Source organism: Astatotilapia calliptera, chromosome 17 (genome assembly GCF_964374335.1).
Source record: "Astatotilapia calliptera chromosome 17, fAstCal68.1, whole genome shotgun sequence".
In the NCBI taxonomy this organism is placed as follows: Eukaryota; Metazoa; Chordata; class Actinopteri; order Cichliformes; family Cichlidae; genus Astatotilapia; species Astatotilapia calliptera.
Window position 1 is genome coordinate 23,456,848 of NC_137438.1, and position 21,953 is coordinate 23,478,800.

The 21,953-nt window shown below is 43.0% G+C and overlaps 1 protein-coding gene across 1 annotated transcript in view; it reads left to right on the plus strand.

Annotated features, from left to right (window-relative positions):
- Positions 1-21,664, plus strand: part of lamb1b (laminin, beta 1b) — a 31,389-nt gene extending 9,725 nt beyond the window's left edge. The window contains exons 7-33 of the mRNA XM_026147046.2: positions 879-1,081; positions 2,187-2,307; positions 3,263-3,451; positions 3,752-3,928; positions 4,522-4,634; positions 4,720-4,799; positions 5,443-5,578; positions 5,651-5,809; positions 6,719-6,852; positions 6,926-7,046; positions 7,284-7,470; positions 7,560-7,703; positions 7,787-8,018; positions 9,283-9,446; positions 9,680-9,904; positions 11,136-11,353; positions 12,236-12,332; positions 17,047-17,416; positions 17,494-17,678; positions 17,827-18,068; positions 18,141-18,344; positions 18,436-18,580; positions 18,683-18,890; positions 19,271-19,412; positions 20,413-20,589; positions 20,668-20,827; positions 21,150-21,664. Coding sequence (XP_026002831.2) covers positions 879-1,081; positions 2,187-2,307; positions 3,263-3,451; positions 3,752-3,928; positions 4,522-4,634; positions 4,720-4,799; positions 5,443-5,578; positions 5,651-5,809; positions 6,719-6,852; positions 6,926-7,046; positions 7,284-7,470; positions 7,560-7,703; positions 7,787-8,018; positions 9,283-9,446; positions 9,680-9,904; positions 11,136-11,353; positions 12,236-12,332; positions 17,047-17,416; positions 17,494-17,678; positions 17,827-18,068; positions 18,141-18,344; positions 18,436-18,580; positions 18,683-18,890; positions 19,271-19,412; positions 20,413-20,589; positions 20,668-20,827; positions 21,150-21,286 — 4,670 coding nt within the window. The 3' untranslated portion in view covers positions 21,287-21,664. The remainder of the gene's footprint in view (positions 1-878; positions 1,082-2,186; positions 2,308-3,262; positions 3,452-3,751; positions 3,929-4,521; positions 4,635-4,719; positions 4,800-5,442; positions 5,579-5,650; positions 5,810-6,718; positions 6,853-6,925; positions 7,047-7,283; positions 7,471-7,559; positions 7,704-7,786; positions 8,019-9,282; positions 9,447-9,679; positions 9,905-11,135; positions 11,354-12,235; positions 12,333-17,046; positions 17,417-17,493; positions 17,679-17,826; positions 18,069-18,140; positions 18,345-18,435; positions 18,581-18,682; positions 18,891-19,270; positions 19,413-20,412; positions 20,590-20,667; positions 20,828-21,149) is intronic.
- Positions 21,665-21,953: the final 289 nt, after the last annotated feature.

Consider the following 21,953-nt stretch of genomic DNA (forward strand, 5'->3'; position numbering starts at 1 on the left):
TAACCTAACACAGCGGGGGAAACTGGAGCTCTTGGAGCAAATTCATGCAGGAGAAGAGTCAAACTCCAAAAGAAGGGTCAGTCCTAGTTCAGACTCTCTTGGTGGGAGGCTGGAGCGCTATACGTGGGGCCAATGTGTCATAGTTTGCAGGAATTTGGACTCACAAGCAAGACTCTACAGGGAGACGGGTTAAACAGAAAGCACATCTTTAATGGTGGAAAAAAACAACCGTTCAAAAATCCAAGAAAACAAAAATAGAAATCCAGACTTTTAGAACACATATTGAAAAACAACAGGGAAGTAAACTGAGGAATGTCAAAATAAAACAGGAAATCACCTACTGATACTGATACTACAACCTGAAAACACAAAGACTTTAAATAATAAACAAATATTCCCACAAAGTTTAAAACTCTGGCGCTCAAGGGCCAGTTCTGTTTGTGCATTAGTAACAAACAGAACTGGACTCTGGTACATTAGTAACCTTACGTTGGGTGCACCAACTGGCTAGCTTTAGCCAGTCTGCAGCTTCTGCTGCCTCTGCAAGCCTTTTGCAACCCACTTAAAATATAGTTGCTCTTTTTCTTATTGTTTCTGTGTTAATTTTTATCCCACACAATACTGTTCAATGCAGATGCAATAATGATAATAATAATAATAACAATATTAATAATAGTAATATTCTCAATGTGATGAAAGTGATCCTGACTGAAACATAGATGCTTTGGATTTAATGAAACACTTTCACAGATGTCTGCGGGCGAGATACTAATCTCCCTGTAAAACAGTGTGTGTGTGTGTGTGTGTGTGTGTGTGTGTGTGTGTGTGTGTGTGTGCGTGTGTAACCATTTTAATAATGCATTCCTGTGTGTACACAGACATGCTGAAGATCACGAACCTCAGGGCGAAGTTCATGAAGCTCCACACTCTGGGTGACAACCTGCTCGACTCCAGCGACGAGGTGAAGGATAAGTACTACTACGCCCTCTATGACATGGTCGTCCGGGGAAATTGCTTCTGCTATGGGCACGCCTCCGAGTGTGCCCCAATTGATGGAGCGCCAACAAGTGCAGAGGGCATGGTACGTCACACAGGCATATAAAGAAAAGGCGAGAAACACCATTTTTGCCATTTTTAAATCTAATTTAAACTTATTCTGCTCAGGCAGACCATGACACAAAGTAATAACCTAAAAGAATTAATTTAATGATGAAACAAGCATGCAATAAGTCTAATAAATTGGATCTCATGGTGTTTATCAGTGAGTTACGGAAGAGGATTAGGGCCACGGGAAAATAAAAAAGTGGGCACATCTTTTTTTCTTGCTTTCCAGAATTCTGAGAAAAATGTCAGAATTCTGAGATTAAAGTCAGAAACGTTGGAATCAGAATTCTGGGGGGAAAGTCAGAATTCTTTTTTTGTCAGAATTCTGACTTTTTTCTCAGAATTCTGACTTTTTTCTCAGAATTTTTTTTTGTCAGAATTCTTCAGCAGAATTCAAAGAAAAAAGTCAGAATTTGAGAAAAAATTAATTAATTATTTTTTGTCAGAATTCCAACTTTTTCCTCAGAATTCTGACTTCAATCTTAGAATTGTGACTTTTTTGTCCGAATTGTTTTTTAAGAATTGTGACTTTTTTCTCAGAACTCTAACTTTAATTTCAGAATTCTGACTTTTTTTTAGAATTCTTTTTTGTCAGAATTTTGACTTTAATCTTTGAATTCTGACTTTTAATTTCAGAATTCTGACTTTTCTTAGAAATCTTACCACTGGGGATGAGATGATGCGAGGAAGGTGTGTGAATTCAATTCATTTCTTTTAAGCACAACAACAGTTGCCTCAAGGCACTTTATATTGTGTGCTAAAGACCATAAAATACGGCTAGGAAAACAGAGTAAACCCGAGCAATTAGATGAGCCCCTACAAGCAAGTGCTTTGACAACAGTGGGAAAGAAAAACTCCCTTTTAGGAGGAAGAAACCTCCAGTAGAACCAGGCTATAATAATTTTGTCAAGCCTGAAATGTTAAAAAAGCACTTCAGTGCTGAAGAAACCTGATTCAGCTTCGTATATTTTAATAAACTGATATTAACAAATATATTTGGCTATCAGACATTTGTGGTGGTTAAATCAGTAATAAGCTATTACTGTATATGTGTGCGTGCGTGTGTGTGCGTGTGTGTGTAGGTCCACGGCCGGTGCATGTGCAATCACAACACTGAGGGTTTGAACTGCGAGCGCTGCCAAGACTTTTATCACGATTTGCCTTGGAGGCCTGCTGAGGGACGAAACACCCACGCCTGCAAGAGTAAGAACACAAACATGGAAAAGTCTGTCTACAGCTCTCAGCTCTTTAAACTCAGAGTAAGATCTCCACAAACATGATGACAGTACTGACAGCGAACAGGGAGACTGACAGTCAAAGAACGCTTAATTGATATGTGTAGGATAATGTTTTAATCATAAAGGAAGCAGTGAAACTTCCAGGGGTAAAAAATGGTTTGCGTATTTTAATTGAATGTAAACTTTTTACCCATTCACACACACATTCACACACACACTGGTGATGGCAAGCTACATTGTAGCCACAGCCACCCTGGGGTGCACTGACAGAGGCGAGGGTGCCGGACACTGGCACCACCGGGCCCTCTGACCACCACCAGTAGGCAACGGGTGAAGTGTCTTGCCCAAGGACACAACGACCGAGACTGTCGGAGCCGGGCTCGAACCGGCAACCTTCCGATTGCAAGACGAACTCCCAACTCTTGAGCCACGATCGCCCCAAATGCTGCACAGCAAGAAGGTCCTGAGTTCAATTCCATCATCAGGCTGGGGTCTTTCTGTGTGGAGTTTGCATGTTCTCCCCGTGTTTGCGTGGGTTCTCTCCGGGTACTCCGGCTTCCTCCCACCGTCCAAAGACATGCAACTTGTGGGGATAGGTTAATTGGATAATCCAAATTGCCACTAAGTTTGAATGTGCGAGTGAATGGTTGTCTGTCCCTGTGTGTTGGCCCTGCGACAGACTGGCGACCTGTCCAGGGTGTACCCCGCCTCTCGCCCTATGACAGCTGGGATAGGCTCCAGCGCCCCCCGCGACCCTGAAAAGGATAAGCGGAAGCGAATGGATGGATGGATGGATGGATGGATGTAAACTTTTTAATTGGTAGTAAAGTTATGAAAACACTGAAAATGTGAACAGGAAATGTGCTCTTCTGTTTTCAAAGAAAACTCAAAGTCTACGTTTCACTTTCCTTCTTTCTCAGAGTGTGAGTGTAACCAGCACTCCACGTCGTGCCACTTTGACCTGGCCGTGTACGTGGCGTCCGGCAACGTGAGCGGAGGCGTGTGTGACGACTGTCAGCACAACACGCTGGGCCGACAGTGCGAGCAGTGCGCGCCGTTCTTCTACCAGCACCCCAGCAGAAACCTGAGGGACCCAAACGTCTGTGAACGTAGGTCACTGCTACGCAACCGCAGTTCAGTCTATCATGAGAGAAAACATGAAAACATCTGTTATAAAATCAGAGTAAAGAATTTGTAAGTTTGGAATAAGCTGCAAAAAATCTACTAAATTGTCCTTAGTGATATCAGAAGTGATGCTACAAACTACATCCTGCTACATATGATATATTTTTGATATCTTTGGCATATTGAGCCTTATACTGTGTATTAAGGCGCTGAATGTTTTCCTGGTGCACTAACTGGTGTCCATTCCTTTTTTAATCTCTTTAATGTCTTTTTCTTCTCTCTAGCCTGTAACTGCGAGCCTTCCGGTTCTCTGGAGGGTGGCCTGTGTGACCCGAGGACAAATGTGATTGCCGGGCTGATCTCAGGTCAGTGTCGGTGCAAAGCCAATGTGGAAGGAGAGCGCTGCGACCACTGCAGACAAGGACACTACGGGCTGGGACAAGGGCCACATGGCTGCCTGCGTAAGTCAGATTATACGCTTTCTTATGAAATCATATTAAAGCAAAGGTTAACACAAGGAGATGGAAACAAAATGCTACAAAATAAAGTGAGTTAATTCGTAATTAAAGCCTGAAAAACCGAGCAAACCTTAAACTAAGGTTAAGGTTGTTGGTATGTTGGTGAAAACTCTAAATATGTCGATGGTCCCAGATCCAGATGAATGGGAGGTTAGATCAGGAAGGGCATCCTGTGCAAAATCAGCCAAATCACACATGTGAATCCATCCGCTGTGCAAATAATAATGCAGCACAAAGTTCTTACTTCCTGTATAATCTATAGAGAAGTCCCTCTACATTTTAAAATTCAAATAGATCATAGTATATTAAATATACCCTAATTTCAGCATGTTAATATGTACATTTGTGGAATTTTAGGATAAAAAAATTGAAGTGATTTGGTTCGAGGAAGACAATAATAATAAAATATCATAGTAATACCACAGAACTTCAAATGAAAATAGACACAAACATACTCAGTATAGATAAACATACAGTAACTACAGTCAGACAGGCTGATGCAGTTTATCCTGTTGCTTCGTTTTGCGTTTTGGCAGCTTGTACCTGTAATCCGCTGGGAATGCTGCCAGGAGGAAAGCCGTGTGATTCAGACACAGGACGCTGCTTCTGCAAACGCCTCGTCGAAGGACACAACTGTGATCAGTGTCGGGTACGGATCCACGCTCACTCTGGATACTTTCCTCTCTGCCTTAGTGCGCTTATTACTCATAAACATCTGCTTTCTGCTTTTACAGCCACAGCATTGGGGTCTGTCCAATGACATGGATGGCTGCAGACCATGTGACTGTGACCAGGGCGGGGCTGTCAACAATGAGTAGGTGTAATTAATGATATTAAAAACATCTGTGTTTAGTTTTAGTAATATGACAGGTAAGTGGGTCATTTCATGCCAGCTGACCAAATGTTTCCTTCATCACAAAAATGTTTTGAGCATAAAATGACCCTTAATTTTTGGAAAAATGTCCAATAAAGCAGTTTTCATATAAGTCTGCAAACAGGCTTTTTCACTGCTGTAAAGTAAAGCGTTTTGTGTCTTTGGGATTGGCTTGTTTTTTAAGACAGCCTCAAGTGGCCAGGTTAGGAACTGCAGTTTATGGTTGCATATTTTCACCTCCAGAAGTTTCTGTTTGCATGTGACTCAGGCCACTTCTTAACCAAAGTGAAGGTCTATGCTAGACAGATGCATGTTTCTATATTAGTTATTTTTTATTAAAATACATTTTACATTTGTACATGGAGGCAAGAAGAGATTACCATTGACCATTAAATAGAACAGCTCCTGCAGAAAGATGTGCAGCTGTTTTGCCTCTAAAGAAGAAAGATGTCTAACAGGAAGCAATGAAATTAATGGAAGATCTCACCATTTTCATTAAATTATAAACAAGGAAAAAAATAGTTTAAGCATGTGGATGTGTAAAACTTTGTCTTTCTTTTTCCGACCTGCCATCTCTCCACAGCTGCGATCCTCACACAGGACAGTGTGTGTGCAGGGAGCACATGTTCGGGCGCCGCTGCGATCAGGTCGAGTCCGGCTACTACTTCATGGCTCTGGATCACTACATATACGAGGCAGAGGACGCCAAGCGCGGCCCTGTGAGTGTGTTCACATCGGCTTGTGGTGCTTTTTTTTCCCTCCAGATTTGTGAACGTTTGTTTCCCCATCAGGGCGTGACGCTGGTACCTCGGCCCTATCCTGAAGGTCGGAGTCCTACGTGGACTGGTATGGGCTTCGTTAATGTGCCAGAAGGAACCTATCTAGAGTTCAGCATCGACAATATTCCCGAGTCCATGGACTATGACATCCTTATACGCTATGAGCCACAGGTAACACAAATGATTTGCATATTTCAGAGTCGGTTATTGCTCCATGGCGTTTTGAAAGAACCTTTGTCACTAACTTTTTATGGTTTCTTTCTTTACTGAACATTTTCCTAAAGTTTGGTCGAATATTTTTGCGTAATCTTTTGAGCAGGCAGACAAACAGGCAGAAAACTCGTGCAAACGTCAATCTCCTGTCCTTTCCGTCATTAATTAAATGAAAATATTCTCTACATAAACCCTGAGTTATCTAGTTCATCAATAAGTGTTGATAAATATGAAGTATGTGACAGCTGTTTGCCAACTGGAATACCATTGTTTAGAGAAATATCTAATCAGCCAATCACATGGCAGCAACTCAGTGCATTCAGGCATGTGCTCGAGATGACCTGCTGAAGCTCAAATTTAAGTTACTTTCAACATGACATGGTTGTTGGTGCCAGACGAGCTTCTCAGAGTATTTCACAAACTGTCGATCTACTGAGATCAGCAGTACACTGCACAGCCATCTCTAGAGTTTACAGAGAACGGTCCGAGTAAGAGGAAACATCCAGTGAGCGGCAGTTCTCAGAGGAGGATTGCCAGACTGTTTCAAGTCGAAGGCAACAGTAACTTAAAAAAAACACTCGTTACAACCAAAGTATGCAGAAGAGCATGTCTGAATACTACAGCAGCAGAAGACCACACCGGGTACCTCTCCTGTTAGCTAAGAACAAGAAACTAGGGCAATAATTCATTCACCAAAGTTGGACAGAAGATTGGGAAAAACTTTGCCTGAATGCCAACTATCTCTTTTTCATGAAACATGTGACACAGGGTAGCCTATGGACAGTTTATTTGAATAAATACACTCAAACAGAAACAAAGACGGAGGAACGATGAAGGAATACCACATGTATGTTTGTTTGTCGACAGCTACCGGAGCAATGGGAGGAGGTGAACATCCAAGTGCAGCGCCCCGTCTTCAACCCTCCAAACTACTCCAGTCACTGCAGTAACTCTTTCCAGAGCGGAGACCAGCAGTCGATCTCTCTTCCACCTGGATCCAGGTAAAACATTCATTTACTGTACACTGAACATGCTCACACAGACACATAAACTAACTCTGTGTGTGTGTTTCAGACATGTGTTGCTGGTGAGGCCGGTGTGTTTTGAGAAAGGGCTGAACTACACGATCCAACTCAATCTGCCTCTCTACTCGTCAGTCAGCACCGTCCAGAACCCGTACACACTCATCGATTCGGTATGTGGCTTTGCACACAAACACACACCTGTTCAGACAGGTCCTGCCTGTACTCCAGGACCTGTCCTGCTCAGATCGTACGGCTCTCTTGAAATGTAAAAACTTAAGACCACGGACACTCATTTTCTAAAGCAGTTGCTTTAGGAACATTTCATGTCCTTCCAAGCCAGTGAAAGCTCCAACTGTTGGTCCATAGTGGCCCTCAGTAGCTCCTTACGCTCTTCTCTGTTTTTAAAGGTGGTGCTGATGCCCCGTGTCAGAGAGCTAGAAATGTTCCACGGAGACGTGGGAGAGCAAGCATGGGATACGTTCCAGCGCTATCGATGTCTGGAGAACAGCCAGAGCATCATAAAGAGCCCCATGACCGACATCTGTAAACAGTACATCTTCAGTGCCTCTGCCTTGCTGCACAAAGGAGCCATGGGTGTGTAGTTCATCTTCAGAATCTGAAGATGTTAAAAATTGTTCCTGCTTCCACTCTCATCACCTTTCCCCTCCAATCTCATCCCTCAGCTTGCCAGTGTGACCCTCAGGGTTCACTCAGCTCCCTGTGTGACCCCAGTGGCGGTCAGTGCCAGTGCCGACACAACATCGCAGGCAGGAACTGCGACCGTTGCGCCCCGGCTACCTTCCTGTTCGGCCCCGCCGGCTGCAGACGTGAGTGCAGCTGAAGTTCAATGCCGACGTGTTCATCTTCAGTTTAAATGTTTTCTTTAATCCTAATCCCTTCACCCCCACAGCTTGTAACTGTGACCCTCTGGGCTCTGTCAGCCCCTTGTGCCACGAGGCCACCGGCCACTGCGAGTGTGTTTCAGGGGCCACGGGTCGCCAGTGTTCACACTGCCTGCCGGGCTTCTGGGGCTTCCCTCATTGCCGACCGTGCCAGTGTAACGGCCACAGCGAGTACTGCCACCCTCAGACTGGAGAGTGTCAGGGCTGCAGAGACTTCACCACCGGACACCACTGCGAGAGGTGAGGATGTGAATGTAGATGCAGTGGTGGTAGCTTAAATCTGCTAATACTAGTGAGGTAGAGACAGATATTATAGAGATTCAACATAAAATAATTAGTATAATAGCTTTTCAAGGGCCTCAAAACTCATTTCCTTGGTCAAGGAAAAAGGGAGATTTAACCATTAAACCCCAATGTGTGGAAAGGAGTGTAGATGTCTAAAAAAAAAAAGGTGGCAACATATAAGGACAGCAGAAGATAGCATTTCTTAGCCCACAGTATTTGTCAAATTTGAATTAAAGATGAGAACAATAAGCACAAGCATCAGTTACAAAAAGAACAGGACAAAAAACCTGACTTCCTCAGTTAATTCAGTTTTCTGTCATTTATCCCTGTAAACCCTGAACCATTAAAGAATTACCAGAAAATTCAATTTGACCGTGTTTATGGGTTATAAACACTGTTATTAGTGAGTGTTTATTGAACCTTCTTACAGAGACTATTTTCTAGAAATGAAATTTATATATTCTTGTGCAGTTTCATTGCTTAGAAAAGTTAATTGTGCATTTTATTCCGTTTTTTTAGGGAAAAAAACACTCCAATCATGCAGAAATCTTAAAAAACTCACAAAATCTTACGCATCAAATATGACACACTTGGCATTACAGGGTTGAAAATAAAAGAATAAACGTTTCATTTGGGTTTTTTTCTTGCGTAACACTGCTAGTGATGAAGACACGTCAAATAAAACTTCCATTTCCTTTTTTTGCCGTTCATAATTTAAAGTTTCAGGTTGTTATCTCAAGAATTTGGCCTATTAACTCAAACTTCTGAGAAAATGACCTGAAAATAAAGAAATCCTGAAATTTCTAGTTAATAAATCAAAATGTTCAGTTATGGATGGCAACATTTTTATTTTATATTATTTATTTAGTTTTTGAGCAGCAGAAAGAGGCTTATAAAGATTATTATTATTATTATTATCATTATTATTATTATTATTATTATTAAGTTGTCTGAGGAAAACTGCACAGTGCTGGAGTTGTGGATCTGCAAGCCGCTTTGCAACCCATCCAAACCCAGCTCCTTCTCTCCTGTGTTGAACTGAGTCTATCTGATGTAATTTTAAGGCAAAATTATATGAATGCAGCTATATGGGACGTTGCAGTTTGGGCAGACATTTCTTCAGTACTCAGGTGTCTCTCAGAAACAGTTGATTTTTACTAGCCTTTTCCTTCCAGATCTAAACTGAAGGATCCATTAACACCTTTTCTTCTGCTACCAGGTGTTTGAGCGGTTACCATGGTGACCCAGAGCTGGGTTCAGGCGGATACTGTCGCCCTTGTATGTGTCCTGATGGGCCACGCAGCAGACGCCAGTTTGCGGACAGCTGTTACCTTCTGCCTAATACCAATCAGCTGGTGTGTGTGTGCGGCCGCGGATACAAAGGCATGTAAACACAACACTTCACAGATTTGTTTTTATGTAAGCGGGGCTCAGGTGCAGTTTTTGTCAACATGTCTTCACGTCACACGCTCATCACAAGTACAAACACACTTCAGTAGTCTGTAATTAGCGTGCCAGACCTCAATCTTTAGATTCAAGAGGAAAAGAAAAGCAACAAACTTGAGGTCTCATGTACGATACCATACCAGCTGACTTGTCTCCTGCATCCCTTCCAGGTGTCAGGTGCGACGAGTGTGCCCCGGGTTACTTTGGGAATCCTCTGGTGCCCGGTGGGCGCTGCATGCCCTGCCAGTGCAACAACAACATCGACATGCACGACCTGGACTCCTGCGATGCTCGCACCGGCGCCTGTCTCAAATGCCTGTACCACACCCAGGGCGACGGGTGCCAGCACTGCAAACTGGGTTACTATGGCAATGCTACCACACAGAGCTGCAGGAGTGAGTACAGCTGAACATGATTCATCATATTTATTGTTATCCAAAAATATATTTGTTAGTGCTTCCTGTGTGTAATGCCGGTTTCACTTTCCTGCTAAATAATTGTAGCCACAGCCAGAAGGAGGCCAGTACACATCCTCCCAGTCTTGGTGCATGTGATTACAGTGACCTCTGACTTTTGTAGTAGTTGTATCAGTAAATTGGCAAGATGTCGTCCTAATTTGGGTACCGTATGGCCGTTTGCTTTTACTTTATCTAAGTTAGTCTGACCATTTGGGACGAAAAAATGTTGTCCCCCACTTCATGTAAGCTCAGTGCCAGCTATAGACCAGGGGCGTTGAACTCCAGGCCTCGAGGGCCGGTGTCCTGCAGGTTTTAGATATCACCCTGGGTCAACACACCTGAATCAAATGATTAGTTCATGACCAGGCTTCTGGAGAACTTTGAGAAATGTTGAGGAGGTAATTTAGCCATTTAAATCAGCTGTGTTGGATCAAGGACACATCTAAAACCTGCAGGACACCGGCCCTCGAGGCTTGGAGTTCGACACCTGTGCTATAGACTGTATTTAAAAGATAGACACAGTCAAAGTAGTGTCTGCCATTGGATTGTGGACGACCTTTTTTCTGAGTTTAGCATTTGGATCGTTGCCATCTTCTTTTTGTGTATCCAAAAGTGATCATCATGAATACATTTGGACCTAATGGTAGAGTGGTTAGCATATTTACTTGGTAACGAGAAGGTTGCTGATTTGATTCTAGCCAGAGCCTCAAATCCCCTTTGTGGTTGGATCAGGTAGCAACCCCCTGTGACAAAGGAGCAGTCAAAAGCAGCTAAACTGGACCCAGACTGTTGGAATAGTTAAATCCGCAGAAGTTCAATTTACCAGAGAATTTATGTCAAAATGTAAAGGTGGACGTTTTAAAATTGGAGTCTGTTGTGGTTTCTTGTGTGACATATTGCGAGCATTGCTTGAGAATTCGTCACATCCAAAATAGCGAATTGGATATTGGACAAAGAAGGTGCTGCACCAAATCCTCCTCATGATTGCTTTGGTCACTTGTAATTTTAAAGTTGGCGACTTGACTACAAACACTTGCTGATTTCTTGCTGTAAAAGCAGCTAGTCTATGTTAACAAACATAGACAGATCTCAAATATCCATCTAGCCAGTAAATTTCCCATAATTCTGCGGTGCATCTTTCTTGTTTCTTTCTTTCTTCACTCCGCAGAGTGCACGTGTTATTCAGTAGGGACGATTCCTTATGCCTGTTCGTCCCCCGATGACTGTCAGTGCGACCAGCGCAGTGGCCAGTGTCCCTGCCAGCCCAACGTGGTCGGTCAGCACTGCGACCGCTGCGCTCCAGATACGTGGAACCTCACCAGCGGGACGGGCTGCCAGCGCTGCGACTGCGATCCTGTCCACTCGTTCAAATCCTCCTGCAATGAGGTGAGGCAGACTGTGTTTATAACCATATTTTGTCCTTTAACACTATCATGCAGTAACTTTTGGGTAAGCCTTTTAACTTTTAGAGACATTTTAGGTGATGAAATCTAAAACTTGCTTGGTGTGAGCCACCTGGAGCACAAATACCACTAGAAATTTTTATTTCTGGTAGGATTATCCATACCAAGCAGGTCAATGCCAGATGAATGGTTTCCCTGCTCAGATTTTTCCTGTATCTGCCAGGCTGGATGTATGTATAAAGATATACGAATGGGTATTTATAGTAACAGTTGGGAAAAGAACCGGAGCAAACAGTGTGGACGGAAACATGTGGATATGTATCCAAGGACAGTATTGACATTTCAGGAGAACAAAAAATCTAAACTCCAGTTAATTAAGTAATGAAACCCCCGCACCATCGTCTCAGCAGCTACTCCAGTTAACTCTCTCTGAACACGATCTGAAATGAACCACAAAATCCTGTCCATCTATGAGCTGCTGTTTCCAAACTTTCTCTTACATAGTGTTGGGGATTGGTTTTCCCAAACCCCCACACCGTAGGGTGTGACCATCCCAACAACTTCAAGTAGTTTTTGATACTGTATATGGACTCCAGCTGTTTAGGACCTGCTTCTCTCCTCTCACATGTAAAGAACTGATGACACTCACTCACACGAAACTTTCAGCTTTCTGTGTTTACTGGCTTCATTCCATCGGAGGAAGGAAGTCTCTGAATACACTGTGGAATGACACAGGAATTTTCTTTCCTGGCAGGAACAAATTCTGCCAAACTTCAAAGCTTTATTGTGTCTGCATCGGAGAGAAGAGCTTTGAAGTTTATTGAACGCTCTGACCTGATCGCTGTGTTTTTTGCGCTGCCTGCAGGTTACAGGACAATGCATGTGCAAGCCCGGTTTTGGTGGCCGGATGTGCCGGGAGTGCAAAGAGCTCTTCTGGGGGAATCCAGAGGTCAAATGTTATGGTAAGATATCACCACCACCCAAATGCAGGACCAGAGAGTCAAACATTTGAAGGTCAGCCAGTCTGCTAGGGAGTATACAAGAAAGAACTCGGTGAACTACTTTAAATATGACAGAAAAATGCAAACAAGAAACCATCAGGAACTCTGGGATATCCCTGGAAAGTTTCATGTCAGTGAGAACAAGACTATCTGGCAGCTGGCTGTGGGAAACAGGGGGGTGGATGCATATAGCAAGAATACCAACAGGGTAACAGGTGAGACAAACTGAGCACAGGAGAAATTAATTACTACTAAAATAATCCCGGTTACTTAGTGAGTCTGACCCACCAACATATTTCTTTACTCAGAATTTTATACAAACGTAAAGAGCCCATTGTAAAATGTAAAAGGATATTTCAGTAAATTACAGGGAAAATGTAGAAACTATGTCTCGTTTTTTAAAAGAAAAACTTGACTGTATTAACTAAAATTCAGTGTAAAAGTCTTTTGACTGCTGGTAGACACTGACATGTTCAAAGTAATGCTCAGGTGTTGAGTAGCTTGCTGGTGGTCGGTTTTTAGTTGTTTAAGATGGACAGCGGCACTATTAGAAATATGATCAGGAACAATAAAGACACATTTTATCAGTTGTAAGAAATTGGAAGTCCTCTTGTTTTTAATGGCAACGTGGGAAGAATGGAGAGGCTCTGTTTTTATGTGCTTTTCCTGAACGAGACATTTAACAGGCATAATATCAACTAACAACAGATGGAAACTAAACAAGTAGGTCCAAGAACCGAGCCCTGTGGGACTCCACATCTTATTAGATCAGCTGATGAAATAAAGTTGACCGCAGTGACTCTGAATACTCTACAGGTGAAGTAGAAGTAGGATGAGACCCATTTGAGTGCCTTTCTGCTTTGGTCAGCCTCATTCCTAAGTCTCTTGAGGGAAATGCTACGGTCAACTATCAAATGCTGTAGTAAGGCCTAGTAAAAGCTTTATCCTCCTGTTTCTGCTCCTCCTTACTTTAGAGGTCACCATGGTGGATCACCTTCCTCCATCTCACCCTGTTTCTACCATCTCCTTCTGTCACACCAACCTTCACCACATTCATGAATCTCCTCTGAGGCTCATTTCCTCCTCCCTGGCAGCACCAATATGTCTACTATCCCTCCTCTGCACATGTCCGAACCATGTCAGTCTTTCCTCTCTGACTTCACCAGTTAAAATAAGAACAGTAAGATTACCTGAAATTGAAGCCAAAGTAAAGCGGTTTCTGTACTGCCAGAGAGGTTGTTGTCTTTCATTACCTCTACGAGCTGCTTTATAACCACTTTCTCAAGAATTCTTGGAAGTGGGGGTAATTTGGAGACAGGATTGCAGATATGGGGCTGTGTTGGTTGGGTAAAATAGCCTGGGACATGGACAGATCAAAGGGCTCCAACTTCAAAAACCTGCCTGTGCAACTTAGATGAACTTGTGTCAAAAACGTTTGTTTCTAAAGCCCATTAAAAAGAAAAACACCCTCAGTGGACCAAAGTGCTGTAGGGATTATACAAAATATATATATGATATACAGTCACTAAATCAACAATGAATATATGTTAAGATCAAATAAAAACAAAGTGAGTAAGATAAACGGCAGGCTACCCTGCTCAATTAGTCGTGAAAGCAAGCAGGAAGAAATCGTTTTTTAAAAGTGGTTTAATGTGTTGAGACTGAGCTCAAGACTGAGCTGTGAAAAACAGATTCTTCCAAAGATTCTGGAGTTTGTTTCAAGTAAACCTGTGTGGGACACAAGTGCAGTAAAAAACTACCCGATGAACACAATGAAGTATTTCATGGTGAAGCAGACAAATATTCGGAGGTTAGCGGCACCCTGAAGCAGCATCTAGTCTAGAAACTACTCCGAAATTCATCATATCAGCTTGTTTTTGCCGCCCCCAGGTGGTACGTACGGTCTGATGGTACGGTGCTTATTTTTCCTTTGCCTTTTGTGAAGTTTTTGTAGCTCTAAACATCTCACAAGCTTATATAACTTTCTAGCAGCCTTTTTGCCTTCTGCGCCACAGAAAGGGAAACTTAATGAGGCTCCAGCCCCTCTGAGACCCTGAATAGGGAAGGAGTTAAGAAGGACATGCCACTGTGGCCTTGTTTTTATTTTTATCAGTATTGTCTTCACACTGCAGACCTTCAGTCTTACGCTGAGCACCAGCAATACCCTCACTTCTATTTCAGCACGTTGGAGCTAAACCATCACTATTCTAATACTTCCTGATGTGTCCTTGTGGTTGGATCTTAGTATTCATGTTCTCACAGGATGTTATTCTTGTGACTCAGTGGGAGACCAGCAGCGATAGCTTTGAAATGGTTCCCAGATGATTCGGCTTACTCCGACAGCAGTTACGTGTCGGTAGCACTCAGTCAGCCGGGTTGGCGCTCAGCTTTGTTTTTGGATCCTGAAAATTTTTTTTGTCTGCGAAACAAACTGCTGAAGAATCGATCTGCAGTAAAGTGTCCCACAGTAGCTGGCTCACCCTCAGAGAAAGAGAGAGCAGCAGGGGCAGCTGGATCTGGGAATGACCTCTTCTCATGAGAAACAGATGTTCTCCAGAATTCCCAGGCTTCCCATTTTCGCCACGGACAAACACACAGAGGAAACAGGAATATGAAATATTCCCATTGAATTCTCTGATGGTCTTTTAAGCCTTGAAAGCAGCTGGACTTCACCTCCTTTCTGCACAGATGATGAAATAATGCACCAATTTACAGGAACACTGTGGCCTCCTCAGTGAGGAGTGTTATATGTATATGTTGTATGCAGATAAAAAAAAAACGCCTCAGATTTACAAGTGTCAGCGGTTAAAATGTCTTTTTAATATAATAGTAGTGTAGCTTTTCTCAATTAGTAACCAATAATCACCATTTACATTCATCCATGACTGTGTTTCTGCAGAAAGATGTAACAATTCAACCTCATTAAACCAGAGCCTCACCTTCTGTTGCATAAATCACACAAATATAACCCCAAAAGGTTTGGACGCTCACTGCATAAAATAAAAATAAAAACCAGAAAATCTCATTTATACACAGTAGAATATTGAAAAACATACCACATGTTTAAACTGAAAAAATGTACAATTTCAAAGCATCCCCTCTTCTTTTTACAACAGTCCACAAACGTCTGGGAACTGAGCAAACCAGCAGTTCTCATCTGAGGGAGGATTCCAGCTGCTCAGCAGTCCTCAGTCTTCTTCTTAGTTTTTTTTTCTTGATTACAAATTCCAGACTTCAAACTGAGCATTGATATCAAGCTGTATGATCCCTCTCCTCTTTAGTCCAAGAAAGAATTTAAAATTTCAGTTCGTCTGACCTCAGCTTTCCACTTTTACTCAGAGAAGACAGCGGTGTTTCTGGATCATGCGCACATGTGGCTTCTTCTTTGCATCACAGAGGCTGGATTTATAGATGGCACAGAGAACTGTGCTCATGCAGTGATCTCAGTAATGACAGAATCATGTCTGTTTTTTAATGCAGTGCTGTCTGAGGGCCTGAACACCACAATCCAGTGATTTTTGGTCTTGTCTCTTGCGCACAGAGATTTCTCCTGATTTTTTAAATCTTCTGATGTTGTTATGACATAAACTGTAGATGACAAGATATTCAAAGTCGTCATGATTTTACCTTGAGGAATGTTATTGTAAAATTGTCGGACAATTTGTAGACAGTTTTTTTGCAGATTGGTGAACCTCTGTCTGTCTCTAAGATGTTCTTTTTTGTCAGCGTTAATCTCATTAAAATTATGGTAACGGCATAACCGCATTAACGCGGCAAATGTCCGTTAGCGAGTTAGCGCGGATCGCCTCGTGCGTGGGGCTGCACGGCAAGATTAAGGAGATTAACGCTGACAGCACTAGTTCTTTTTAAAGTGAATTGGTTGCAAAAATGCTCCTCAAGCATTTTTTTTTGCTCCCTTTTTCTCTGAGACATACTGCCATCAAATGTTTCATGAAATAATCAAATGTCTCAGTTTAGACATTTGATATGTTCTCTATGTTCTAAGTACAGGAACACTGATGGGGAATATCTGTCAGACTGTTTTTTCCTTCTTTCTGACACGTGATATTCCTTTTTTTTCCCCCCATGGAGCGACCGAAACCTGACCTTCGAGGTCATATTCATGTCCAAGTTTATTTACTGAAACCATTTGAGGTTAAATAAACTTTAAGTGACTTACTTCCCAAGGAGACAAAAACTTGAAGATGTTTTTTTTGGATTATGAGGGCTGCGCGTAACTTACATGTTTTTACTGTTTTTATTGTTCTGACATTATAAAACTTAAAGTTGAAGGTTAGTTCTAAACACTCAGCAAGAAGGTCCTGGGAAGGTTGCGTCCTCCTCGTGTCTGCATCGGTTTCTCTATGTAAGGTTAACTGCCATTGGTTAACTGCAACAGATTGGTGACATGATTTGAGTCTGCCCTGCCTCTCGCCCTTTAACACCAGCAGGAACAGTGCAGAAAGAAACACTGCTATGTTTTTACCTTTATTTAAGTCCCTATCGCATTAAATCTGCTTCAGTACTGCATTAAAACTACAACAAATACAGAATATAAAACTTGATATACAAACACAAACAACAAAAAACTGTTATTAATTAAACATTTGGGTTGTTTCACCCTTGGGAGTCGTTTTTTTAGTTGGCGTCTCCACCTTCCTGTGTGTGTTTCTAGCTTGTGACTGCGACCACCGGGGGATCTCCAGTGAGCAGTGTCATCGTGCCACAGGGCAGTGTACCTGTGTGGAGGGCGTGGCGGGCCCCCGGTGCAACGAGTGTGCTAGGGGTTACCACGGTGAGTTCCCTGACTGCAAACCCTGCCACAAGTGCTTTGCGGCTTGGGACACCGTGGTCGAGGAGCTGACCAACCAAACTCGCCGACTGGAGGCCAAAGTGAACGAGCTGCAGACTGTCGGAGTGACGGCGCCGTACAAAGAGTTGATTGGAAGTCTCGAGAGAAACTCCAAGGCTGTCAGAGACATCTTGGAGAGCAACGCCGCCACGGTGAAGCTGGAGCAGATACAGGAGCTGATGCATCAGATAACGTATGCACACCACCAAACAGAGGCTTACTTGGGGTTGTAGCAAGCAACTGGTGTTTATTGTTTCACTGTGCTTTTAGTGGTGTGATGTCCTATCTCAATGGAAAGCTCAACACAACCGAGGAAGCCTTGGAACTTCTTCAGAGTGATGCAAATGCCACCGATGCAGACTTAGACGTGCTGACTGTTGAGGCAAACCAGTTGGAGATGAGCGTCCAGAGGCTGAGACAGCAGGTGGACGACGCCAAGAACGCCAACATACACGGTGAGAAATCAAGTGCTTCAGCCTAAAGCTTCACTCTTAGACCTTTACAGCTTAGCCAAGACAGAAAGTCGGCACGTTTTAATCGGTACATCAGTACTACATTTCCGTCCAGCCCTGTTTCACTGTTCCCTAACTTTACTGCTTCCAGGTGCCCTGGAGACTATTACTGCTGCGCACATGCAGTCTAGGATGGCAGAGCAGCGCACCAATGCTTCTACGAGCGACCCTGGCAACACAGTCAAGCAGTCAGTTGCAGTACGGAAAGCCACGGAGGACAAACTGAGCAGCACGAAGAAGGAATTTGACCGAAAACAACAGAGAAACATGCAGAAGCTGGACAAGCTGTCCAAAGAGCTTGATAAATTTAGCCTGTCTTCACTAAGTGAAAAGGTGAGAACACGGGAAGATCGCATCTGTCTATCACACGTTCACCTTTGTTGGTAATTCTGTCTTTCTCTGTAGATTTGTGGTGGAGCCTCTGAAGGTGATGATGGCTGCTCCACCTGTGGCGGGTTGGGCTGCACCAACGAGGATGGAGCGCCTCGCTGTGGAGGAGAAGAGTGTGGAGGCGCTGTCACAACCGCTCAGACGTCTCTCAATTCAGCCAATGAGCTGGAACAGGCGATCCTAGAAGCTATGCAGGAGGTAGACGAGCTCTCCAGGATGGTAAGTGAACATGGTCGTCGTGTTATAATGTGGAACACCTGCAGGTGGATGTGAGACAGGTAACCTGGACCTGTGTGGACACTCTGCTCAGGTGTGGGAAGCGAACATCCGAGCAAACGAAGCCAAAGCGAACGCTCTGGAGGTGCTGATCAAATCCAACCAGAGCAAAGAGAGAGTGGAGCAGAGCAACGAGCAGCTCCGCAACCTCATCAGGGAGATTCGAGATCTTCTCATGAGTGAGTTTCTCCTGTACACGTCTAGTCTTCACAATGTGTAAAAATTTATGCACGTTTCTTAAAATAAAACGGTTCATTTATGTTTGGTCTGCGTTTATCCAGATGAGAAAGCAGACGCGTCCGTTATCGAGGCCTTGGCAAACGAGGTTTTGGCTCTGGAGATGCCGACGTCGGCCAAGAAGCTTCAGGAGCTGACGGACGAGATCAGGGAGAAGGTCACCACTCTGACCAGTGTGGAGACGATCCTCAGTCAGAGCGCGGAGGATGTCATGGCGGCCGAGTCGCTGCTGAAGGAGGCTAAGGCTGCAAGGTAACACGTGACGACTGACAGGATGGAAAACAGGAGGAACGGGATAAAAAAATTCAACATGAAAAAATCTTTTTTGCAGTCTTACAGGTGGCAATATTTTTGCTTTCTTCTGTAATTGTTGTAAACATTTTCTTGGACTACGAGCCAAATGCAGGACATCAGAGGCAGGTGATTGGTCAAAATCTAAATCCTTGTTACCAGTTTGAGCTCAAACACAGGAGGTCAGTCAGTGAAGCGGTCAGCGAGCAGCCAACTGCAAATTTAAAATGTGAAAAACAAGCTGTTTTAGCTCCTCCCCCTTTGAACTGACATTCTTCTGATTGGCTGCCTCTGACAGAAATGTGTAAATAAACCCATCTTTCTTTCTCCCTGTCTGTCAGCGAGAAAGCGTCTAACATGAAGGACACCGCAGAAGTAGTTAAGGCTGCCCTGGACGAGACCGACCGCGCTCAGAGCATCGCCATGGACGCCATTGAGTTGGCCCAGAACAACACCAAGGGCACCATGGACCTGCTGAACGCTGTACGGCTGACCTCAGTGATGATGCGGTTTGATTCAGTGACTCCGTTTACTGTTTCGGGATGACAAAAACAGCACAAAGTTCAAGAGATGGAGTCGTACGTTGTTGCCGTTTTAGAACGGTCTGCCTTGTTTTCAGTAACAACTGACTTTAAAAACAATATTTCAGTCAGGAAACGCTCAGCTTTGATTTAGTTTAATCACAGTGATATAAAAATGTTTTATTGCTGTCGGGTGTTCGGACGTAATATTTTTATTTTAAAAAGCATTTTTAGTCTAAGCTATTAAAAATAAACATAAAAAAATAACAAATTAAATTAGAAACTTTGAAAAAATAAAAATAATATAGCAAACAAAAGTTGAATGTACGTAAAGGAAACTGACTTACTAATGCCTGACAACGCCACCCACAAAATAAATTATAAAGATACAAAAGGTATTCAAGTTTAACTAAAATTAAACTAAACTTGAAAGATTGAATGAGCTCCAAAAACTTCCTGAAACTGAACTGGATTCAGAAAAAATATTTACAACTAAAATAACCCAGTTTGGATCAACAAGTTACCAGCTACTTACCAATCAAATCTCTGGAAAATAGCCATCCCTCAGATCTGTGGATCACAGGAGGGTCCAAAGATTTTTAATAGCATCTGAAGTCTTTAGCTTTCCCCGATGATCATCAGTAATAAATATAGATGTTTAAAGATAACTTATTATTCTATATGAGTTCTGTGACCTTATATCTTATGCTATAGTTGGGTTTCCTTCCTGGCATTGAACAGGCTAAACTTTAGCCTGTTTTTTTAGCTGTGGTTGGTCAGAAGCTGCCAGCGCCACTCCTTTCATGTGAACACACAGGAGAAACTCTGGCTTAATAGGGATGAGATGCAGGTGAAATTAATGATGGTGGGATTAGCAGAAAGAGTATGAGGCAAACCCTGAACAGTTAAAAAGAAGAAGTGAAAAAGAAAAGACAAGATAAATCTGTGCATTTGTGCGTCAGGTGGAGTCGGAGACGGCCAAGTCGGAGCTGAAGCTCAGTAACACCACGGGCCGCCTGCTGCAGCTGGAGAGGGAGGTCGGCCTGCTGAGGCAGAACAACCTGGAGATGGAGGAGATAATGGTGTCGACTGAGCAGACGACGCAGCAGGCCAAAGAGGACGCCGACGAAGCAGAGCAGGTCTCACAAACGCGCGCATCCGTGTTGGTTTGCATGTGAATCCACTCCTGCTGCAGTGCGTTTTTTTTGTGTGTGCAGGAGTTCAATGAGAGGCTGAAGGATAAATTCGCTGAGGTGGAGGACCAGGTGGAGGTTAAAGGGGAGTCGGTGCAGCAGGCGAAGAGGAGGGCAGACGAACTGCAGCAGGAGGCCATAGAGCTGCTCAATCAGAGCAGCAGAAAGCTGGAGAGACTCAAAGGTGAACACTGTTCAGATAAATGTATAATAACTCTGTAGTTTTGTCTTCTGTTCTTTTAAATGAATGCATTTCTAACAAACAAGAAGGGAGTTTGCTCTCTTCCTGTTTGTTTAGATCTGTTTCTTTTTACATTATTGGATCCTCTCCCGTTAAAAAAATACACAGAAGCACATGAAATAATCTGCTACGAACCAGCCGACTGATCTTGAGTCAGTTTCTGAAGTATGATCAGATATATAAAAATTAAGAAAAAAATATTCCACTTGTGCAAGAAATTTAAACTGATAAAAAAGACAGTTTTGTTTTTGTGTGGCGTTTTCAGAGTTAGAGGTCTCCTACGTGGACAACCAGCGCATCCTGGAGGCCAAAGCTAAAGAGCTGGCCGAGCTGGAGCAAGCCGCCCGCAACATGCTGGAGGAGATGAGCCGCAAAGTAGCGCTGTACAGCACCTGTTTGTGATGAAACCATCGCCGCCTTTGACTTTATTGACAGTGCCAAAGTGTCTGACGTACTGCTCCTACATGCCTGCTCCTTTTACGGCTGTTAAATAAAAACACTAATATATTTGACGTTGCCAAAAAATGTTTCAACGACAGAAAAAAAGCTTTAAAGCTGCCAAAGACCGTTAGAGTATTAAAGTAAGGAGTCCAGAAGGAAAGAAGCCATCATGACCTCGAAGCCAATATACCTGCATACGTTACTACAATCTGTGTTTAATTGTAACTAAATATCTATATTAAAAGGATTAACATTTCACATGTACTTAATAATCCAAAGATATCACTTGGACATGGCGCCTTAACAACCAGCCAATAATAAACCCGACTACAAGAAAAACACATGTCAGCTGGTCTTGTTTAATCTTTTGTGTTCTGGTAAAAAAACAACAACACTTTTTTCCCTATTATAAATAAATAAAGACCAGAGAAATGGGCTGCACAGCCACAAAGCCTGGAAGACTTGATGATAGAAGCAGCTGAATTACAAAGAAACCTTGAGGGAAAGCTGTGTCTGCACTTCTTTTGATGATCATAGTACAGACAGTTGGGTCTGCAAACATACACATAAGTGTTAGATTAAAACAACACTGTGTTTAGTTTACACCCAGGTTTCCAAAGTGTCACTA